Source organism: Propithecus coquereli, unplaced genomic scaffold, assembly GCF_000956105.1.
Source record: "Propithecus coquereli isolate 6110/MARCELLA unplaced genomic scaffold, Pcoq_1.0 Scaffold3, whole genome shotgun sequence".
Lineage (NCBI taxonomy): Eukaryota > Metazoa > Chordata > Mammalia > Primates > Indriidae > Propithecus > Propithecus coquereli.
The window spans coordinates 12,844,196-12,866,799 of NW_012148618.1; the positions used below are offsets into that span (position 1 = coordinate 12,844,196).

General features: G+C 36.4%; 1 protein-coding gene across 1 annotated transcript in view; it reads left to right on the plus strand.

Annotated features, from left to right (window-relative positions):
- The window catches only part of MGA (MGA, MAX dimerization protein), an 89,871-nt gene that overhangs the window by 39,284 nt on the left and 27,983 nt on the right, over positions 1-22,604 (plus strand). Inside the window, exons 9-15 of the mRNA XM_012649125.1 lie at positions 916-1,261; positions 10,768-10,994; positions 12,475-12,657; positions 13,360-13,432; positions 14,703-15,220; positions 17,649-17,799; positions 19,111-19,731. Of these exons, the coding sequence (XP_012504579.1) occupies positions 916-1,261; positions 10,768-10,994; positions 12,475-12,657; positions 13,360-13,432; positions 14,703-15,220; positions 17,649-17,799; positions 19,111-19,731 (2,119 nt within the window). The remainder of the gene's footprint in view (positions 1-915; positions 1,262-10,767; positions 10,995-12,474; positions 12,658-13,359; positions 13,433-14,702; positions 15,221-17,648; positions 17,800-19,110; positions 19,732-22,604) is intronic.

Sequence of the window (22,604 nt, forward strand, 5' to 3'; positions counted from 1 at the left end):
AGACACTCCAGTGTAGATCTCTCTTGCCAGCAGAGGGAGATAGTACAATTGCACTTTTGAATAATATCCCTCTCTTGCATAAAGGCAGCTGGCCATTCTGAAAATGTCTAATTTCCTTCTCCAGCATGTTGGGGAAGTACATTTGCTGATCTGATTAAAACAACTTTGATGATTCTGGTTAAAAGGTACTAAATCCCAAAAAATCCAGAAAATTAATATATGGAGGAAAAACTTTTATCTTTTGTAAATTTTCTATTAAGAATTTTTCATTTATTGTCGATGCACCTATCTAGCAGCCTCTCGTGCATGTGAAATGACACAACAACACGCTAATAATTTTTTTGTCAGAAATTTCTATACTTTACTTTCCATTTTTAAGTTCTGTGACTGAATTCTGGAGCTGAAGATCATCAGATGTTGGGACTAAATGCAGGTTGTAACTACCCTAGACCAGGGTCCAGAAAACTTTTCCTGTAAAGGGCCAGATAGTAAATATTTTAGGCTTTGCAGACCATACAGTCTCTGTTGCAGTAACTCAAATCTGCTGTTGTGCCACACACAATATGTACGTGAATGAACCTGGCTGGGTTCCAGTTATGAAACTGGCTGGATTTTGCCCATTCATCTTATGTTTGTCAACATCTGCATTAGAACATTATGTGCAATATCTATTAGAGAATAAATCCCTCCTTGTTAAATTTGCTGATAATTAATGAGAATATTCTCTTGTCTGTGCTATGCATTAGAATGGGAGATTGCTCAGAACTTTGGTTATATTCATGTTCTGTCCTTTGAATCTGTGTTAGTCTTATGCTGTTATACTCAAGAGAAGAAGGCAGACCGTATATGACTGTAAGTTGCTGCTGTTACATGGGGATGGTTTAGTAGAATTACAATTTTCTACTCTCATTTTAGGCATCTCTCAAAACTAAACCTATCCACACAATCATAAGGAAACGAGCTCCTCCTTGCAACAATGACTTCTGTCGACTGGGTTGTGTATGCTCCAGTCTAGCTTTGGAGAAGCGCCAACCTACTCACTGCCGCCGACCAGACTGCATGTTTGGTTGCACGTGTTTGAAAAGAAAAGTTGTGCTTGTCAAAGGGGGATCCAAAACAAAGCATTTTCAGAGGAAGTCTGCCCATCGAGATCCAGTATTTTATGATACTCTAGGAGAGGAGACAAGGGAGGAAGAAGAAGGAGTCAGGGAGGAGGAAGAACAATTGAAAGAGAAAAAGAAGAGAAAGAAGCTGGAATACAGTGAGTATTAATTGAGAGTTAAGACAGTGGTATCATTTTTTGGAAAAATGGTTGTTTTAAAATAATACCTACTTTAATCGTGATCAATGATCTAATAAGAATTTTGAGAATTCTTAACTATCTCATATGCTCTGACTGGCATGTGTGATAGGAATGTGTGCACACACACACCCCTTTTTAAAAATCTCAGAGAATGGCTTTTCTGTGCTAAATTTGAGTCATACACTCTTACTTCAACTTCTAGAATGTGTTTGAACCTTTGAGTTTTATCCATTTTCTGTATTCCCTCTACCCCTATGTGTGCATTTGCACGCGTGCACACACACACACACACACACACACACACACACACACACACAGGTATTCCTTGGGAAGAACACAGATAAACCATATAATCCATCATGTTTTCTAAAAGGAAATGTTTGCAATAAGACCCTCTGGTCATGGTTGGAGATTTGGGAACAAAATAGGGGCATGACAGAGCTGAGCATCATGTACTCTTTTAAAAAGCTTATTTTTCCTTTTAGATAAAATACGATATAGATGTAGACCCAAGTTACATATTATTTCATTCTTGATTTTTTTCCCTTCCTGTTATATCTTTGTGTTTTTGTCAAATGTGTTGAATATGATTTTACCATATAATTGAAAAGGGTTTCTTGTTTCATAGTTTATCAAGGGATTAATATTACTTTATTAGCAGTTTTTATTTACATTTCCTGTTGTTTGCTCTGTACTCATTTCAGTAGAGATGATGATTAATATTTCAGTGTATGTTCTCAGGATTTTTTATGACTACATATTTGTGCATACATGTATATGTATTTACAGAAATGAAACTACTGTGTATGTGATATTATAAACTGTAAACATTTACTATCATAAGGTCATATTCTGCTTTCCATATCATTAGTTGTAGATCTACATTATGTCATTATGTTAGTTTTAATGGCTTCCTATTATTATAATACTTTTGGTTAGACATTAGCCTTTTTGGGTTTTTTAAAAATTATAAACAATACAGTGATGAATATCCATGTTTAGGATAGGCTATTAAAAATGGAATTACTGTGACAGTGGGTGCACTTAAGCATTTGTAGGTGTTAGTAGAATCCTACCAACTTAGACACGTGCAAATAGTTGGATAGTACCAATTTTTCTGTTTTCACACAGGACATTTAAAATGTTTTAAAATTGTCAAACTAATGGGCAGAAATGGATATCTTTTAAATTTGTATTTCTTCAGTGATAGGTTTATTGTGCATTTGTCATGAACTTTTTTCTGTAAATTGCCTTTTTGAATTCTTTGCTAACTTTTATTGAAATGGCTGTATTTTTTTCCTACATTTTGCAAGAGCTTTATTTTTTCAGGTTGTAATTTTGTAATTTGTATTTTAATTTTGTTCATTACCCCATCCCTCCTCCCCCCAAAAAGAAAAAAGCAGAGATAGTTAAATCTGGCAGTCTTTTTCTTTTATAGTTTCCACCTTCGAAGTCTTGCTTAGAAAGTCTTTCTCTACCCTTAAGATTACAAAAATATTTAATTAGATTTTTTTCTGGTACTTTTATAGACTTAAAAAAATTAAATTGTTAATATATTCTGGAATTTATTTGATGTGACATTTGTAGTAGGGAATCATTTCTCCCCCACATGGCTAGCCAGTTGTACCATCACTTACTGAGAAATACAGACTTTCCTACTGGTTTAAAATGTCACCTATAATGTAAATTAAGATATACTAACACTTGGGTCTTTTTCTGACCTCTCTTGTTTTGTGACACAGTGCCAGGCTGTTATATTTACTATTTTAGTGTTTGAGTGAGGTACTATTTTTGTATACCTTAATGATCTTTGTATAGATAAGGTTTTAAAGGTTTAAAGTGAAACATAATACAGAACTTCGAGCTCTATCCATTATTTCCTTACTGAGTTTACTCGCATACTTAAAACAACACATTGCCATTTCAAAGCAATAAGAGTAAGTTACAAAAGTACTTATAAGCAGGAATACTGTATATCTCTTAGGCTTCCTTGCTTTTTAAATTATTGTCTTTACCCTATGCCCTACCCTTGACCGGAATTAAACTCTGGAAGTTAGCCAGTTATCAAAATATTTTTTGGTTTACTTGTTGGTATAATTCATTATAAAAAAACGTGGCTATTCCCTCTTTAGGAGCCATCAGTTTTCTTGTAATGTTAGGGAAAGGATGAAGAAAGGAGGAATGATAATTTTTGTTAACAACTGCTATATAAAAAGGGTAAAAATAAGGAAGAGTTCTTGGAGGAAAAAATGTTGCTGAGACCGGAAATAGACAAATAAAAATATTAATAAATATAAAAACTGAAAAGAGTTGAAATCTCTTATATGTTTTGCAAAAAGATAGATGGAAAATGAGAAAAAAAGTTATAAATGATTTAGGGGAGTTGAAGAAAGAACAGAAGATAAAAGAGAAAAAAATAAAGAAATGATGGAAGAAAATATCACAGAGCTGAAGGACATGAAATTTCAGATAAAAAAGGGCCTACCAGGTAGTAATAATTTTAAGGTGATTTGTACCACATCCTTCTGACATTTCAGAACATTAAAAATAAAGAAGATACCCTGAATGCTTTTAAAGGTTCCTGAATGCTTCCTGTTTTGTATAGGAAGAATATAAAATCAGTTTGATGTCAAAGAGATATCAGTAACATTGGGTGTGTTAATAATTGTTTCTAAAGTCAGGATGAGGTTAGCTAACCAAATTATAAATTATGTTTATAAAATAAAGATACAGTATATTGAAACATGTAATGATGCAGAAAGTTGACCTCTTACAGAGTCTTGATGAATTTGAGATTGTGTTCCAGGAAATGAAAAGGGAATTCATGAAGCAGGAGATATCAACTAGAAAAGTGAACTTGTCCCTAGACGGTGGTGGGGAATCTTAGGATGACAGTTACATAGCAAGACTAGAAAGTAATGTTAATTTAAAATAGAAAATTAGAAAATCCTGATAAGAATATCTTCAGGAAGGTATTAGATTTATTTTAGGAAATAACATTAAGAAACTGGGTGATCTTCATGATTAAGTGGCACATGCCACCTTCATCAATAACAAAAATTAAGACCAATAAGAAGGCAAAAGTTTGTACAGGAAAGTTATGACAAAACTATCAGTCAATAAAAATACAATTATGACTCTGTTTCAGAGAGTCTACAGAGAGTCTAGAGGTTGTTACACATATGTGTATATGACCATTTACTTTTTTGACACAGTTCCAAGGCAGTTCATTTGGGAAATTATAATCTTTCAGTGAGTTGTTTTGAAACAATTGGATTAGCAATATGCCAAAGAAGAATAAACCATGACTGTTACCTCACAACCGTATGCAAAAATTAACTCAAGATTCAAAAGTTAATGTCATAGATCAAATGTGAGTGCTGAAAGTATAAAACTTCTAGAAGAAAATATAGGAAAAAATCCCTAGTGACTTATGTTTCATAAATATTTCATAGATGGGACATAAAAAATGAATTATAAATATAAAAATAAATTAGAATTACTCAAACTTAAAAAATTGCTCTTCAGAAGACACTTAAGAAAATGAAAAGACAAACCATAGAGTAGGTGAAACATATATCCAACAACTTGTATCTACAGTAGATGAAGAATTCTTAAAACTTCAGAACACTTAAAACTCATTAAGAAGATAACCCAATTTTAAAAATGGATGGAGGATTTGAAAATACTTCAGAAATAGCAACTAAGGGCATGAAAAGATGGCTTATCATCAGTTATTATTAGCAAAATACTTATTAAAACCATAAGGAGGCCCGGGTGTGGTGGCTCACGCCTGTAATCCTAGCACTCTGGGAGGCCGAGGCGGGCGGATTGTTTGAGTGCTGGAGTTCGAAACCAGCCTGAGCAAGAGCGAGACCCCATTTCTACTAAAAATACAAAGAAATTAATCGGACAACTATAAATATATAGAAAAAATTAGCCGGGCATGGTGACACATGCCTGTAGTCCCAGCTACTCGGGAGGCTGAGGCAGGAGGATCGCTTGAGCCCAGGAGTGTGAGGTTGCTGTGAGCTAGGCTGACGCCACGGCACTCACTCTAGCCCAGGCAAAAGAATGAGACTCTGTCTCAATCAAAAAACAAACAAACAAACAAACAAAAAACCATAAGAAGATGCTACTAAATGGCAAAAATTGGAGAAGCTGATCATACCAAATGCTAGTGAGTGTACAGAACAATTGGAACTCTCACAGCTGGTAGAAATGTAAAATGGTAGAGTCACTTTGGAAAGTTTATTAGTGTCTTAAAATGTTCAAAATATCCTGCCACATAACCTAGTCATTTCAGTTTTATGTGAAACAAAAGCATATGTCACCATAGAGACTTATACATGGGTGTTTAAGTCTCTGTGGTTAGTTTTATTGGTAATAGCAAGAAAATTGGAAACAAGTCAGATGTCTATTAACAGGCGCATGGACAAAGAAATTTTTGGGTAGGTTCAAACGACGGAATACTACTCAGCAATAAAATGAAGCAAATTTGATAAATTCAGCAGCATGGATCAATCTCAGAATAATTATGCTGAGTGAAAGCAACCAGACTCCCCACCCCCAAAAGTTAACATTTTTATTGCATTTATGTAAAAAAATTTAAATACAAACTAATACATAGATCAGTGGTTGACTGGGCACAAGGGTTGAGGTGAAGATTGGAGATGGAGGAGGATTAGACAAAAGGCTACAAGGAATCTGGGAGGTAAATGGTTACCCATCTTAATTGTAGTGAGTTTCACAGGAGTATATATGTATGTCAGAACTCAACCAAATTGTATATATAGTATCATATGTCAATTATAGCTTAATAAAACTATAAAAGGAAAAACAAGTTTACTTCACAGAACTATTTTTTGCCTACAGTTTAATAGTGGAAAAAGTGGGAAAAAGTTTATCTTATGATTTGGGTTAAATTTTTATATATCCCTGCAAAGGAATACAATGTAGTCAGTAATAATGATGAAGAATATTTAAAGATACAGAGAAACTTCCCAACATAGCAATTAGTCAATTATAAAATAGTGTGTACTGTATGATCTGAATTTTATTAAGATATGTTTGTACATACATGTTAAGAAAGTAACATCAGTTTTTATAGATTTCAGGGGTACATGTGCAGTTTTAATTATATGGATATATTGCATAGTGGTGAAGTCTGGGCTTTTTTTAATTTACAAAATTTAACTATTAAGGCAAACTGAATATTGGAAAAGTGATGCTTCTCAATTTCATCTGTAACTGCATTGCAGTCCGAATCAAAATCTTCACAGCTTTTTATGTGAAACATGAAAAGCAGAATTTAAAATTTATATGGAAATGCAAAGGAACTAGAAATGACCAGCGCAATCTTGAAGAACAATGATGAAGTAGGAGGACTTGATCTGTTGTATGTCAAGAATTATTATAAAACTACTACATTTAAGACAGGGTGATCTGGCTTGAATATAAAATGAATAGGCTAGTAGAATAGAGAGGCTGCAAATAGTTTGAAATGAATGTGGACACTTGATTTGACAAATGTGGCAAAAGCATAAGGAAAGGATGATCTTTTCAGTAAATGGTGGTAGGACCATTGAACATCCATATGAGAAAAAATGAAACTTTATTCATTTTTCACACCATACATAGAAGTAATATCTGGGAAGATTATAAACAGTTGTGAATAAACAGTACAGCTTTGAGAAGATAATAGAGGAGAATATATACAGGAAAAAGCTTTCTTGAAACATGACAGAAGAAAAATTCTTAGGGAAAGACCAGTGCATTTGGTAACTTAAAAAGTAAGAAATTTAAGACTGGGCACAGTGTCTCACGGCTGTAATCCTAGTACTCTGGAAGGCTGAGATGGGAAGATTGCTTGAGGTCAGGAGTTCCATACCATCCTGAGCAAGAATGAGACCCCGTCTCTACAAAAAATAGAAAAAAATTAACTGGGTGTCATGGCATATGCCTGTAGTCCCAGCTACTTGGGAGGCTGAGGTAGGAGGATTGCTTGAGCTCAGTAGTCTGAGGTTGCGGTGAGCTACAATGACACTACCGCGCTCTACCCTGGGTGACAGAGCAACTCTGTTTCAAAAAAAAAAAAAAGAAATTTATACCAGGCTCAGTGGCTCACTCCTTATAATCCCAGCACTTTAGGAGATTGAGGCAGAAGGATCATTTGAGGCCAAGAGTGAGACCAGCCTAGGCGATATAGTGAGACTCCATCTCTACAAAAAAAATTTTAAAACCAGCTGGGTGTGGTGGTACATGCCTGTAAACCCAGCTATACAGGAGGCTGAGGTGGGAGGATCACTTCAGCCCAGGAGTTGGAGGTTACAGTAAGCTGTGATCACACCATTGCACTCCAGTCTGGGTGACAGAGCAAGACCCTATCTCTGGGGGGAAAAAAAAAAAAAAGAAATTCAGATCTTTAAGACAGTAAGTCAATGAAAATGTCAGCTACAATATGAGGAAATATTTGCAATCCCTAACTAAGAATCTGTATCCAGATATATAAATGTGTCTACAGATTAATAATAAACAGTCATGTAGGAAAATGGACAGTACTTCATAAAGAGGGATTTTGAATATCTCATTCATAATCGGGGAAATGGGAAATAAATCCACAGTGAGATTCTACTAGATTCATTTATGGTGCAACCACTATGGACACTTCTAGGAGTGAGAGGAGGTAGAATATAGACAGTTAAAACAAAGTCCACCTAGCACTCTGGGAGGCCGAGGTGGGTAGATCGCTCAAGCTCAGGAGTTCGAGATCAGCCTGAGCAAGAGCGAGACCCCATCTCTACTAAAAAATAGAAAGAGATGATCTGGACAACTAAAAATATATATATATAAATTAGAAATTAGCCGGGCATGGTGGCACATGCCTGTAGTCCCAGCTACTTGGGAGGCTGAGGCAGAAGGATCGCTTGAGCCCAGGAGTTTGAGGTTGCTGTGAGCTAGGCTGACGCCACGGCACTCTAGCCCAGGCAACAGAACAAGACTCTGTCTCAAAAAAAAAAAAAAAAAAAAAAAACCAAAGTCCATCTCTCTAAGAGGTTACTGTCAATTTGCTGAAATAGGTATGTGGTGAAAAGACACATTTATTATTTATTAAATGGCACATGTACCTAAAGTCCTGTAATGTTTTAAGTGTCATGACCAAAAGGCTTATTGAGAGCCCAGAAGATGGAATAATAATGCTAGGAGTCTTGGGAAAGGTATTAATAATATATATTAGAAGGCATTTGAATAGAAATAAGAAGAGACTGTTTTCATTTGGAGACAGGGTCTTACTCTGTTGCCCAGTGTAGAGTGCAATGACGTCATGATAGCTCACTGCAACCTGACACTCTGGGCTCAAGTGATCCTTTTGCCTAAGCCTCCTGAGTAGCTTGGACTACTGGTGCGAACCACCATGCCCAACTAATTTTTCTATTTTTTGTAGAGACAGAATGTCTCGTTCTTGCTCAGGCTGATCTTGAACTCCTGACCTCAAGCAGTCCTCCCGCCTTGGCCTCCCAGAGTGCTACGATTACAGGTGTGAGCCATAGCACCCGACCCCTATTTCTTTCTGAAACTGATTTCTATTCTTGGCTCCTGTCAAGGAATATGTGCTACTCTGGTTCTCCCTTTAATTCTGTGTTTTCCTGCCTTTACTTGTTCCTTTTTTTCTTAGTTTCAGGGAAAGAGTAGGAGTGGAATAGAGAAGTGTTCTGTCTTGGATCCCAGGCTGTATAAAGGAATCAAATGGGCAGCAGGCTGATGGAGTGTGTGGGTTTGGTCTGGTTGCTTTTGCCCTTGTAGGGAGTCTGTCCATTTTCATGGCTTCAACTGTAGTCTCTGCCATCGACAGTCCTGATTTTAATTCACTGTCCTATTTTATTATGTTACTATCATTTCAGTCTTAAACATATATTAAACAGAACTGAACTCTACCCTTCTCAATCAGCCTAAGCCCTTATTTATTAGAACCACCATTTCCCATTATTCACAGTTGAAACTTTAGCGTTCTTGATTCTTTTTGAGGGATTAAAAGAAATGTGAATAGTCATTCTTGACATCTTAAGCAGTATTTTCCCTGAAATACTATACTTTGTATTTTATAGATGTGATTTCAAAAGAAAAAGATGAAAGGAATCTTTACTTAGTACAGTGCTTAGTTTATGGACTTAGAAATTTTTTTGAAAGATGACTGAAAAAAGTCAGAGTTCTTACCCCCAAGACACTTTTATTTTTATAGAATTAATGTGTGTATAAAATAATTAGCAACATTGTACAATGAAATTTTTGCAAAAATGTGTAGTAGAGCCTCTAAGTACCACCTTTATTGTGAGAGCATCCCTGGCTACTCTTTTAAAAATTGCAACCCTCACCTCAGAATGCATACTCATACACATTTACTACACATGCTTCTTATTTTCCTTCCTGCTTTGTTTTTTCTCTTAAGCACTTACCATGTTCCAGCATATTTTTTTTTTTTTTTGAGACAGAGTCTCACTGTGTTACCCGGGCTAGAGTGCCGTGGCGTCAGCCTAGCTCACAGCAACCTCAAACTCCTGGGCTCAAGCAATCCTTCTGCCACAGCCTCCCGAGTGGCTGGGACTACAGGCATGCGCCACCATGCCCGGCTAATTTTTTCTATATAGTTTTTAGTTGTCCAGCTAATTTCTTTCTATATTTTTTAGTAGAGACAGGGGTCTCGCTCTTGCTCAGGCTGGTCTCGAACTCCTGAGCTCAAACAATCTGCCCACCTCGGCCTCCCAGAGTGCTAGGATTACAGGTGTGAGCCACTGTGCCTGGCCATTTTTGATTACAATTTGTCCTTAGAATGCAACAATGACAGCTTCGTCTCTTGAGCTAAATTGGCTGGGTTTGAATCTGGTTCTGTCTCTTACTGGTGGGATGAACCTCAGCTTCTGTAAAATGGGAATGATATCTATCTAATGGACTGTTGGAGTTAAAACATATTAAGTACTTAAAACTATTGAATAGTAAGATTCAATAACTATTTGTTATTATTTATAAAGTGTGGTTAAAAATGATTATCTTTTCATTAAGTAAGGTCTTCTCTGATCGTGCTAAACATTTAATATAATACCTTCCCCTTTTAACTCTTCATCCGTCACCCTGCTATGTTTTTCTACATGGCTTACTGTTACTTGATATTACATATTTATTAGTTTTTCTCCTACTGGATTTTAAATTCTGAAGGGAAAAACTTTGTTTTATTCATAGCTGTATTCACTCTAGTGCCTAAAACAGTATCTAGTTGATAGTAGGTATTCAGTGAATATTTGGTTATTGGATGAGTAAGTTAAGCACATGAGGGCAACTAAACTTTTTTTAGGGGGCATCTGTTTGATTGTTTTAACGAGTTATTTCCTTTTATGAGGGAGCGTATTTTGTTTTGGCAGTGCCTCAGTGTTGAGCTTTATTGCTAAATCTTATCCTCCTTTTTTGTTAAGCTATATGTGAAGCAGAGCCTGAACAGCCTGTACGACATTACCCGTTATGGGTAAAAGTAGAAGGTGAAGTAGATCCAGAGCCAGTTTATATCCCAACTCCTTCTGTCATTGAGCCTATCAAACCATTGTTGTTGCCTCAGCCAGAAGTTTTATCTACTACTGTGAAGGGCAAACTGCTCACTGGAATTAAACCTGCACGAGCATATACTCCCAAATCCAATCCTGCGGTAAGCTTGGAGTTTCATCTTTTATTGCAAGTTACAAGTCGTTTGTAAAGATGATGCATTTCAACCAGATTTTTGGGTGCTATTCTGTGAATCATCTTGCTTTCAGGTAGTATGTCTGTAAGACATCTTTCTTTCTAGTTTAATCAGGTTAGTTGCTGGCACTTTTAAAATGTCTTAAAAGTAGAGGTGAGTAGTAGTTATTTTTAAAGATAGCCAAATCTCTCTTAAAGAAGATCATAGAAATATGGGGTTTTTTTAATATTACTTGCAAAAGGTCTTTTAAAGTTACTGTTATTTCCTTAGTATAGAATATGGAGTAATTGAGATATGTATGTAGTGTGTATTAGTAACAGAATAACATTAAGAAAAAGCTCTTAAAAACATGTTTTGTATATGATAATATAATAGCAATAAAGTTTAAGATTTAAAATCTTAAACAGTTATAACAGTTGATATGTGACTATGTGAAGACTGGTAGGTAAAAGTAAGAGCTGATTCTTTTGTTGTATTAATAGCTTAAGCAATTCTGATTATCAAATCCATTTCAGTCTTCCCAGTCCATTTAAATTGAAGAAAATCCTCTAGTACAGTGCTACTAGATGTGGTCTCTGTAGCAGTGATAGTCTAAAACCATTTTGTTACTGGTCTGTGATGATATTAGTTGACTCTTCTACAACATGGGGGTTAGGGGGCTGATCATCACCTCATGCAGTTGAAAATCCACATAAAACTTTTGACTCCCCCAAAACTTAACTACTAGTAGCCTACTGTTGACTGGAAGTCTTACTGATAACAGTTAGTTGAGTAACACATAATTTATATCTTTACTATCTACAGTAAGTAAGGTAGAGAACAGAAAATGTTCCTAAGAAAATCAGGAAGAGAAAATACATTTACTCTTCATTAAGTGGAAGTGGATCACCATAAAGGTCTTCGTCCTCATTGTCTTCATGTTGAGGAGGAAGTTGGTCTTACTGTCTCATAGGTGGCAGAAGAAAATTCGCGTATAAGTGGACCCATGCAATTCAAACCTTGTGTTGTTCAAGGGTCAACTGTATAGAAAGTAAGAGTATATATTTAGGACCTTTTACAGTGGGTTGGTTAGAGAGAATCTATTATACTAAAATACTTGGGCTTATGTTTTACATGTCTTTTATTTTTTTAGTAATTTATTTTGTTGTATTTATTAAAGTACCAGTCTGTGATGGACTGGTAATTAACAAATGCATTCTTTACCACAGATAATTTGAGATGCACTGCTCTGCTGTGATCTGAAATTTCCTAATAGAGAACCAGATCCTTTCCGAGTTTCCCAAGATTCAGCACATATGAACTGTACTTGTCCTATTTGATTTTAAAGTTTGCATTTCAAAATTTCAACTGTTGTAATAGAAATAAAGATTGAGCATCCTTTTTCTTTTGGAGTCTAGGAGACTTTTTTCCCCATTGTATGGAATGTTTTATTGTATGAAACTTACAGATTCGGGAAGAGGACAAAGATCCGGTCTACTTGTACTTTGAAAGTATGATGACTTGTGCCCGAGTTCGAGTATATGAACGAAAAAAAGAGGAACAGAGACAACCCTCCCCCTCCCCCTCCCCATCTCCATCATTTCAGCAGCAGAGCTCATGTCATTCTAGTCCTGAGAACTGTACTGTAAAGGTGAATTACTCGTTGCATAATTTCTTTTTAACTTCCAGTTTCCGTTGTTGGTATTAGAATTTGCATTACTATCAGAATAATTAGAATTTATTTACTATCTGAATAATGAATTTGCCCTACTTCTTGTAGGGCAGAGAAGGCTTACATGAAATGCATATCAGTTTATTTCTCTGTGTACCTTATTCTAGTGATCTGTTTCTTAGGGCTATTAAAAGTATTATTCTTTCCAACCCTGGAGTAATTTTTTTTAGAAACTTAAAGCATTTCTGGTTTTAATTAAATTTTTTTATCTATAATTATTAGGACATCTTTCCATATTCATGAATTTTCTAAACTGAAGCCTGTCCCATTAAACAGTATTTTTCCTTTACTAGAATACACTATAAAATACAATGTTAACTATTTTTTTGATGACTCAGTCACTGTCAAGGACATCTGAGGGCAAGACTACTTGCTTTTGCGAGTGCAGTGGCATGATCATAGCTCACTGCAGCCTCGAACTCCTGGGCTCTAGTGATCCTCCTGCCTCAGCCTCTTGGGATTTTATACGATAGTAATAATTTGTGCAGAAGTGAAGCTGTTGACATTTTAATTATTCTACTGATTTAAGCTTCTGTGAGAGATTTAATGCTTGTGTCCTGGTTTCTGTCAATGTTAAATATATGTTGGATTGAATTATTTCTATATTATTCCCTTCTTCAGGAACCTGATTCTGAACAACAGCCCTTAAGACAACTCACCTGTGACTTGGAGGATGATTCTGATAAATCACAAGGTCAGAATTAAAACTAGATCTTACCGTTTGATAGTAATTATAATATATAGATCTGGATTATAATGGGAGAAACACCACCAATTCAGAATATGTTTATCCTCCCTGTTTCTAGCTTTTGCCAAAAACAGAAATAGTAAGTAAAGTTTTTTCCCATTATTTGGTCTGTTTAACACTCTTGCTTTCAAAAATAAAAGAAAATTCATTTATGTTGATAAGCTATGTTATTGTGAGAGACATTTAGGATGAAGTCAGTGAATTTTTGTTTTAACTTCTTTCCAAACCCCATCAATATTGGCATCATTAGCTATTGAAATTTTCCCTGATGTCCTCCATAGCTGCCACCATTGAGGAAATGCAGAGGTTGAAAGGATGGAATATCATTGATTTATCTAGCAGAGGCTACTGGAAGAATTATGATGAGAGGTAGTGACCAAGGAACTACCTATTCGTTTTTGGTTATGTGTCTTAAGACTTCTGACACTTAAATAGGAATTCTTCCTAACTTTTTAAAAATGTCATGGTATGCACATAAAAAAGATAATGTTTGTATAGCACATTGAGGTTAAGTTAAGGAAGCTGCTGGGGTAAAGGGAACCTGCCTGAGAGCAAGAGCACTCTGAGAGGGCTATGGGGGCCTGTATCCTTGATATACCTGTAATTGTAGCACATTGGTTAGGAAGCTCTGCTGTAGAAATCTAGGTATCTAGTGAAATATGTATCTAGTCAGCATGTTGCCATGGATTGAAATACATTGGATAGTTGAGTGATCTGCGCACAATGTAGGAATGGAACAGTTACATCTAGAGGCACAGAGGTAATTCAGAAGTCCTTGCATTAGAAACTAGAGGTAGAGTATACTTAAAAAAAAATCAGAACACTGTCTCCCTTGTTCTTTAGGATTGACTCTAACCTTTAGATGTTTCAAAGCATCTTGAAAGTATCTTTGTTTTGCCTGTATGGATGGCAGAATAGTAACCTATACCAGTTAAGCTTAGCACTGGTTTTAGGTCATGCTTTGTTTGCAAGCTCTTAGCTTTTTAGAGAGCTGTTAAGGGGACTCCCTATTTATTAGAGCCCAGTCAGTAGGATAATGACCTGGGATCTTTCTTCTTGGAAAACTCCCAAATTGTGAATTTTAAACATATATATTAGGTTACCACTGAAAGTACATGGGAATTGGATAATGAGAAACTGTTGAATTTCTTTCAAAGTTCAGTACGAAATGCTGTGATGCAAAAATATCTTTCACTTTTTTTTTTTTTAAAAGCAGAAAAGAGCTGGAAGTCTTCCTGCAATGAAGGGGAATCCTCTTCTACCTCTTATATGCATCAGAGGTCACCTGGTGGTCCCACTAAACTGATAGAGATCATCTCAGACTGCAACTGGGAGGAGGATCGAAACAAGATTTTGAGCATCTTATCCCAGCACATCAATAGCAACATGCCACAATCACTTAAGGTGGGCAGCTTCATCATTGAGTTGGCTTCTCAGCGAAAGAGCCGGGGTGAGAAGAACCCTCCTGTTTATTCTTCTCGTGTGAAAATCTCTATGCCATCATGTCAAGACCAAGATGATATGGCTGAGAAATCTGGATCAGAGACTCCTGATGGTCCATTGTCCCCTGGGAAAATGGATGATATCTCTCCTGTGCAGACAGATGCCCTGGATTCAGTGAGGGAGAGATTACATGGAGGCAAAGGTCTGCCTTTTTATGCAGGGCTTTCTCCTGCAGGGAAGCTTGTGGCCTATAAACGTAAACCCAGTTCAAGTACATCTGGGCTTATCCAGGTGAGAATTATCTTTAATCTGGGTATAGCACCTTTTTATATTTAGGTAACATTGTGATTTTTCTGAGCCCTTTATGGGCCTTACATCATTTATCTTTACATTTCCTGGGAACTGGGTGATAACATCATTATATTTTTGTAATAGGCCTAGGTTAGATGCATAACTAGAATGAATTTTTGGCACATTTACAAACAGAAATGTAGAGCCTTGTATTAGCTTATAATTTCTTTCTAGTCTTCCCAGAAAGTTGTTCTTTTTAAACTTTATTACCTGGGCTTTAGTGATACTTTGACAACTAAGCAAGGATAGTCAGATTCAGTCTAGTTCTTGGAATTTATTATTGGCAGACAGCTTTCAAAACAAAACCTTGTATAGAATGTTAGGAGTAAGGGGAAGATGAAATGGACTTTAGGCAGTATATGTTTGGAAACTTGGGGAAAATTTTTAATTTAGTAAGATGTTATTCAGATACATAAGAGTTTAAAAAATTGATCCATGTTTACTTAATTTTTTTTTTTTGATTCAAATGGTTTTTGCCAGTGTAATCATTGTATAGGACAAATATCTCTATCCTTGCTGTTTAATAATTTAGGCAGATTATATTAGTAAAATTACACTGGCATCTAAAAAATTTGAAGAGAAGTTTTGAATGAAAATGTAAGTCATATAGTCAAGAAGATTCTCTCCACTTGCTCAGTGACATTAAGTGCACTTTTATATCAGAGTGGCAAATGTGTGGAAGTGTCTGATGTTATTGACAAGATTACTTGACTCTTACTAGATTGACTAAGTTTGTAAGTCACTAAGGGAATATGACTGATCTACTTAATTAAAAACTTTTTATTGCAGTTCACTCTCGCTGGTACTATGTAACTGCTTCTGTTGGTATTTCTTAAACTCTAAATGATGGGGAGAACAGTGTTTTCTCTTTATCTCATTTATTGATTGATACTTTGAAAGCAGATACTTGCCTAAGATCATTTCTGGTGAGATCAGACTCTCTAAAATACAAGCACAGAAACTTTGTGTTCTCTTCTGCCTAGGACTAACAAAGCCACCATAGAATATAATGGCATAAGCAGTCAGGCAGCGGTACTGTAGACTTTGGGGAAGCTGATGAGTAGTCTTCAAAGCAGGCCCAAGGGAGCAGATAGGGGTATCTGACCTAGTTTTCATATATCCTAAAAAACTATAGTAAAAGTTTTACTTTCGGGTGGAAAGATCACATTCCTTATACAAAACTCAAGACAGACATATTCCTGATCTCCCTAGGAATAATCACAATTTACTTAAGTAGCAAAGTAGCAAAGAGTAATTTTGTTTTGTGTCTTTGAAGATGGAGTGGCTTGCTGTAGCTATTTTCCTCGCCAATTTAGAGAGTAGACTCCTCCTCACTCCATCTCCTCCTCCCACTTTTAAATGATGAAAAGGAGACACAGAAAAGGTTACTTCTCTAGAGTCAATCAGCAATATGACCTAGGGAACATGGGTAAGAAACTTGGGAGGTTTTTTTAATAAGAAAACTATGCCACTACCCAAGATAGGCAGTGTAACCAATTCAGCAGAGAGAATCTTCACCTCATTTGTTGGTTCACTTTCTTCCGACAGTTTAATTACTATATCTAGAATTTGAGTGAGTTATCTATGAGCATTTAATTTGAGACCATGTTTTGTCCAAGAGATGAAGATAGTATCTTCAAAGTTGAGCCTTTTGAAAACCAAAAATGGAGGTAACTTTATGGCTTAGGTTAGTGTAACAATGGTTTTCTTATAACTTTAAGCAGATTCACCATATATCTTTCAAATATGAAGGATGCTTGAAAGGACCCTTGTGTGAGGGCTTCATTATGCCTCTGTGGTCTTATCAGAGTTTTTGTGGAACACGGTGATTCATTTTTGCTGATGATTGTTAATATTTTAACCAGAAGTGCTTATAGACAAGTAAAACAATTGGATGATTCCAATTGTTTAGATTTGATTGAATCTTTTACATATCAAGGATTTAGAAATGATGAATTTCTTAGATTCTCTGTTTCCAAACTACAAAATGAAGAAGATAAGATTAGTTCAGAATATCAGGTGACAGCTTTTTTTTTTTTTTTTTTTTTTAAACCTCCTGATTACTCAGATTATCCTGAATGGAAAAAGTCCACTTTTTTCCCCGTTTTTAAATCTGAAAAATAGATTTATAAAACTTTGTAAAAATGAAACCCCTGTCAAGGGAGAGGAGTTAGCAAGAGAATTTTATCTTTACAGAATTTCTCTTTGCCACTTGTTTCAGGTTAATGGTAAGAGTTACCCGCAGGCTAAGTTGCTATTGGGACAGATGGGGGCATTGCATCCAGCCAATAGGCTAGCTGCTTATATCACAGGCAGGTTGCGACCCTCAGTCCTGGACCTCTCAACCCTCAGTACTGTCATCTCCAAGGTAGCATCCAATGCCAAGGTGGCTGCATCCAGGAAACCACGTACCCTGTTGCCTTCAACATCCAATTCCAAAATGGCATCCTCCTCCGGCACTACAACAAATCGTCCTGGGAAGAATCTGAAGGCGTTTGTTCCGGCAAAAAGGCCAATTGGTAAGTTGGAGTGTACATACGATTTGGAAAGGCCTGTGACTTGCTGCTGGGCCAGTGGGTACAGGTATGGAGGTAGTAAAAATTAGAGGGGTATAGAATTTGGCATTATTCTTGTCTGTCTTGCCTGAATTTATTTTATTTTTTATTTTTTTATAACTTTTCTGATGACTTACAATACTAGATAAATTGAACTAGATGAATTCAATAGTTTTACAGTTTTATTTTCAAGACCTTTAGACTGGTCTTATTAATACAGAAAAGACTTAGGATTTTAATTTTGTTTGTAAAAAGGGAAGACACTTAAAAATATTTTTTCTATTTTACCATTTTTCCTATGAAAACTCGTATTTTTGGCACCAATCATATGTATATTCTTTGAACTTATGAAACCAAGGAGCTAGCACAAGCTAGTGAGGTAGGTCAGTATAGGCTTAAAGTAGAAGGCTTTTGTAAACATAATTTTAGAAACATTGCTTTATTCCATCCATCCTTGTTCTGTGAATAAAAACCTCTTGCTTAACACGTCAGTGCTAGAGTCTGTAATAAATTACCTTCTTGAAGTATTTGTGTTTTAGCATTGAGAGTATCTATAGTTGGTTTATTGAATTCTTCTTCTTGTTTCAAATCTATTTAGAAATGCTAAATAAAAGTGTCAATTGTGTATTCTTATTCCTCTAAGAGGAAATTGAAATCTCTTGCTGAAGCTAGAGTTGTGTGAAGATAGAGGATAGCCATTGTATGTCTTAAAAAGAACCTGTTTTACTTTTTAAAAGTAGCTTTAATTGTGATTTTTTTTAAAACCAGTCTTATCCTGCTCTCCTTTGAAAAATATCTTTATGTTTTTTAGGAATATGCAATACTTGACTGTCTCATAGTAAGTCAGCCATAAAGAGGTAGAGGTATTGGACAGGAGGAATGAAATGGAGGAAACAAGTTTTAAAATCAGAATCAGGAGAGAAAAATCCTATCCTTCTTACTTTCTTTGATCTGTTTTAGGTGATGAAGTCATTTGCTGCTGTATTGTCTTTTTAATGTCTTGACAGTTTGAATAAATTGCATAGTCAAAAGAATTTTGTTAGGAACACCCAGTTTTAATCCCTTTCTTGTTAGAATTGTAAGAGATTGTTTTGGGTTGAGGGAAGTGTTTGATTTCTGTGGATGAAAATTGACACGGATAATACAGGTAGGTAGTACCTGTAAGAAATTGACCCCCAGTGGTGCACAATAAATGTTGATAAGCACAGTCACTAAGAGGATAAGATATTTAATATGAGAACTGAAGATTTTTGACCTGCAAATTTTTATTTGCAGCGGCTCGACCCTCTCCTGGTGGTGTGTTCACACAGTTTGTGATGAGTAAAGTTGGAGCCTTGCAGCAGAAGATACCTGGAGTTAGCACACCCCAACCCCTGACAGGGCCACAGAAGTTCAGTATCAGACCTTCTCCAGTAATGGTCGTCACACCTGTGGTTTCTTCTGAGGCAGTTCAGGTGTGCAGCCCTGTGACTGCTGCTGTCACTACCACCCCTCAAGTATTTTTAGAAAATGTTACTGCTGTGACACCTATGACTGCTATTTCTGACGTGGAAACTAAAGAAACTACTTATTCTTCTGGTGCCACCACTTCAGGGGTTGTTGAGGTCTCTGAAACTAATACCAGCATCCCTGTAACATCTACCCAGTCTACAGCCACTGTGAACCTTACAAAAACCACTGGGATAACTACCCCTGTGGCTTCAGTTGCTTTTCCTAAGTCTTTGGTAGCATCTCCAACCATAACTCTTCCTGTTGCTTCCACTGCCTCCACTTCCATAGTCATGGTGACCACAGCTGCATCTTCCTCCATGGTGACCACACCAACTTCATCTCTGGGTTCTGTTCCTATTATACTCTCAGGAATTAATGGGAGTCCACCAGTGAGCCAGAGACCAGGTAAGGCCTAGATGTTACTAGCTGCTTTAGTGTACAGGTATTTATATATCTTTGTGGTTGTATTAAGATTATAGATGTATCAGCATAACAGTGTAGGTGTTTCTGCTGTAACATGATACGTGTATTCCTGAAAATCTTTGTATTCTGCAAAAGTGAACACTAACAATATAGAGCTCATGATTTATACAAGATTAGGACAAATCATGAAAATCTATGCAATTTTGTAACCAGGACGTTAATAAAAACAATACCTAATACCTCGAGAGGTAACATGAACAGCCTTGAATGATGGTTTAGTGGGGCTGGAGATTGCCTCAGGGGATACTAAAAACACTCAGAAAACATTAGAATGACGTGCTGGCTGAAGGATAGTGAAATAATGCAGATGGGTTTGGATCTATGAGCCATTAGAGCAGCCATTAAGGTGGGCATGGGAGGAAGTGCAATCTGCTATGTGCTAAGAGCTAGGGGTGCACGTCTCTGAGGTGCACCCCTAGCTCTTTTCGAGGTGGGGTGGGGTGATACTTTTTAATTAAAAAAGAGAGATGAGGGGGCTTCCTGTGCTATAGCCAAACTGGGGGCTTTTTCCTCTGTCTTGCTGAAGATTAAAATACACTCCTGCTATTCTAGCCTCTCTTGTACAGTAAAGGTTACATATGAATTGGTACCTATTTAATTATTATACATGAACTGATTGAAGTAGAAATAAGAACACATATTTGTTTAGGACTCTAATATTTTATATGTATCAGGTTTTTAGTTAAAATATTTCTCTTGTTGGCTTAGTAAGTTAAGTGAATTTGAAACAGGAATATGCTACACTATTGTAATTTTTGTATCCAAATCCAGCTAGCTAAAGTAAGTGGTTCTTTTAGTCCACTCAAAGAGAAATTAATGTGGAAGAGAGAGACTTTGCAGGATTTGAGGGGAAATAAATACCCAACATCAATTCTGTCTTGGTTATTATTATTTTTCCTACTAATTTTTGCCTTTAGTGACATAATCCAAATCTCTGCCCATCCTTTAGGTAAAAAGTGAATGGGAGTTAGGTTGTAAGTTGAAATTCTGTTGAAAAGAAAAGTGAATCATAGTATTAAATTTATTTGTCTTCTGTTTCTCATAAATAAGCCTGTAAAACATCAGTTTATTATATGGTTTTGGAAGCGAGGTCATTGTTGGTAAAGCTGCTTTGATTTCCTACTGAACCTTAAGGTTTGTATTTGTCTTATTTTAACAGATCATGTCTTCTAAACCATATGGATTCTTACCTTTTTACTCTTAATTCTATCATGAAGCTATAATTAGGGTTTTTTTTGTGTGTGTAGTTCCATTGTTTCTCAGTTATTCAGGACATATTTTGCTATGAGTCCCATCTGTACCATTGTCTTTTTTTTTTTTTTTTGGAGACAGGGTCTTGCTTTGTCACCCAGGCTAGAATGCTGTGGCGTCATCATAGCTCCATAGCTCACTGCAACCTCAGACTCCTGGGTTCAAGCGATCCTTCTGCCTCAGCCTCCCAAGTAGCTAATTTTTTTCCATTTTCTGTAGAGATGACGAGGTCTCGCTCTTGTTCAGGCTGGTCTCAAACTCCTCCCCTTGAGCAATCCTCCCTCCTCAGCCTCCCAAAGTGCTAGAATTACAGGTGTGAGCCACCACGCCTGGCCTATGTCATCATTTATTTAATATTTTTATTTAAATCAACTACTGTTTTACTTAAATGTATTTTAAAGAGAACATTAATTGGAAGCCAGCATTAGTTGTCATAATAGTGATTAACCCCATAAATAAATATACTGGAAACAATAATACTAAAATATACTTTTTAATTCCCATTAGCTGCTGTATGTCTTGAGCCTGTGGCTTGCTCTCTTCTTGTTAATGAAGAAAGCTTTAGAAAATTTTGGAATAATGTTAAAGACATAATATCAAAGACTGGTACCTAAAAGTACCTTCTATAATACCACTTGAGAAAATACTAATATTAACAAATTTTCTCGTCTTTCTTTTATAAAAAGAGCGGACTCAGCTGCTGCTTCTAAGGAAGTGTGTGTAATTTTGTTCTCCATTCATAAATAGGATCCCAACTTGGGCACTTAGTTATCTGTGACTTTTTCATTTGACTGGCCTTTTTTTCCTCTTCTCTCTTCTGTCCCTTGCTACATTTAAATAAACACCTATTTAGAGTTTATATTAAAGAATTTTTTCATTCTCTGAATTGGGATAATTTATTTTCTTTGATTGATTGATTGATTGATTGATTGACAGAGTCTCATTCTGTTGCCCTGGCTAGAGTGCTATAGAGTCAGCTCACAGCAACCTCAAACTCCTGGGCTCAAGCAATCTTACTGCCTCAGCCTCCCAAGTAGCTGGGACTACAGGCATGCACCACCATGCTCGGCTAATTTTTCTATATATTTTTAGTTGTCCAGCTAATTTCTTTCTGTTTTTTTGGTAGAGACAGGGTCTCGCTCTTGCTCAGGCTGATCTTAAAGTCCTGAGCTCAAAATGATCTTCCCGCCTCGATCTTCCCAGTGTAGTGCTAGGATTACAGGCGTGAGCCTCCGCGCTGGCCTGAATTGGGATAATTTAGATTTCGAATCACTCTGTGAAACTTAATTTGAAAAGTTCAGGAGCTTAAGAATGCATTAACATGTATCTTAATTCACATAAGATAGGTTTTTTTTGTTTAAATCGCATGCTATTATTTTCACGAACAGTTTGATCTTTGTGTTTTATTTCATTTTTAAGAGTAGCCCTGGGGCCGGGCGCGGTGGCTCACGCCTGTAATCCTAACACTCGGGGAGGCCGAGGCGGGAGGATCGCTTGAGCTCAGGAGTTTGAGACCAGCCTGAGCAAGAGCGAGACCCCCATCT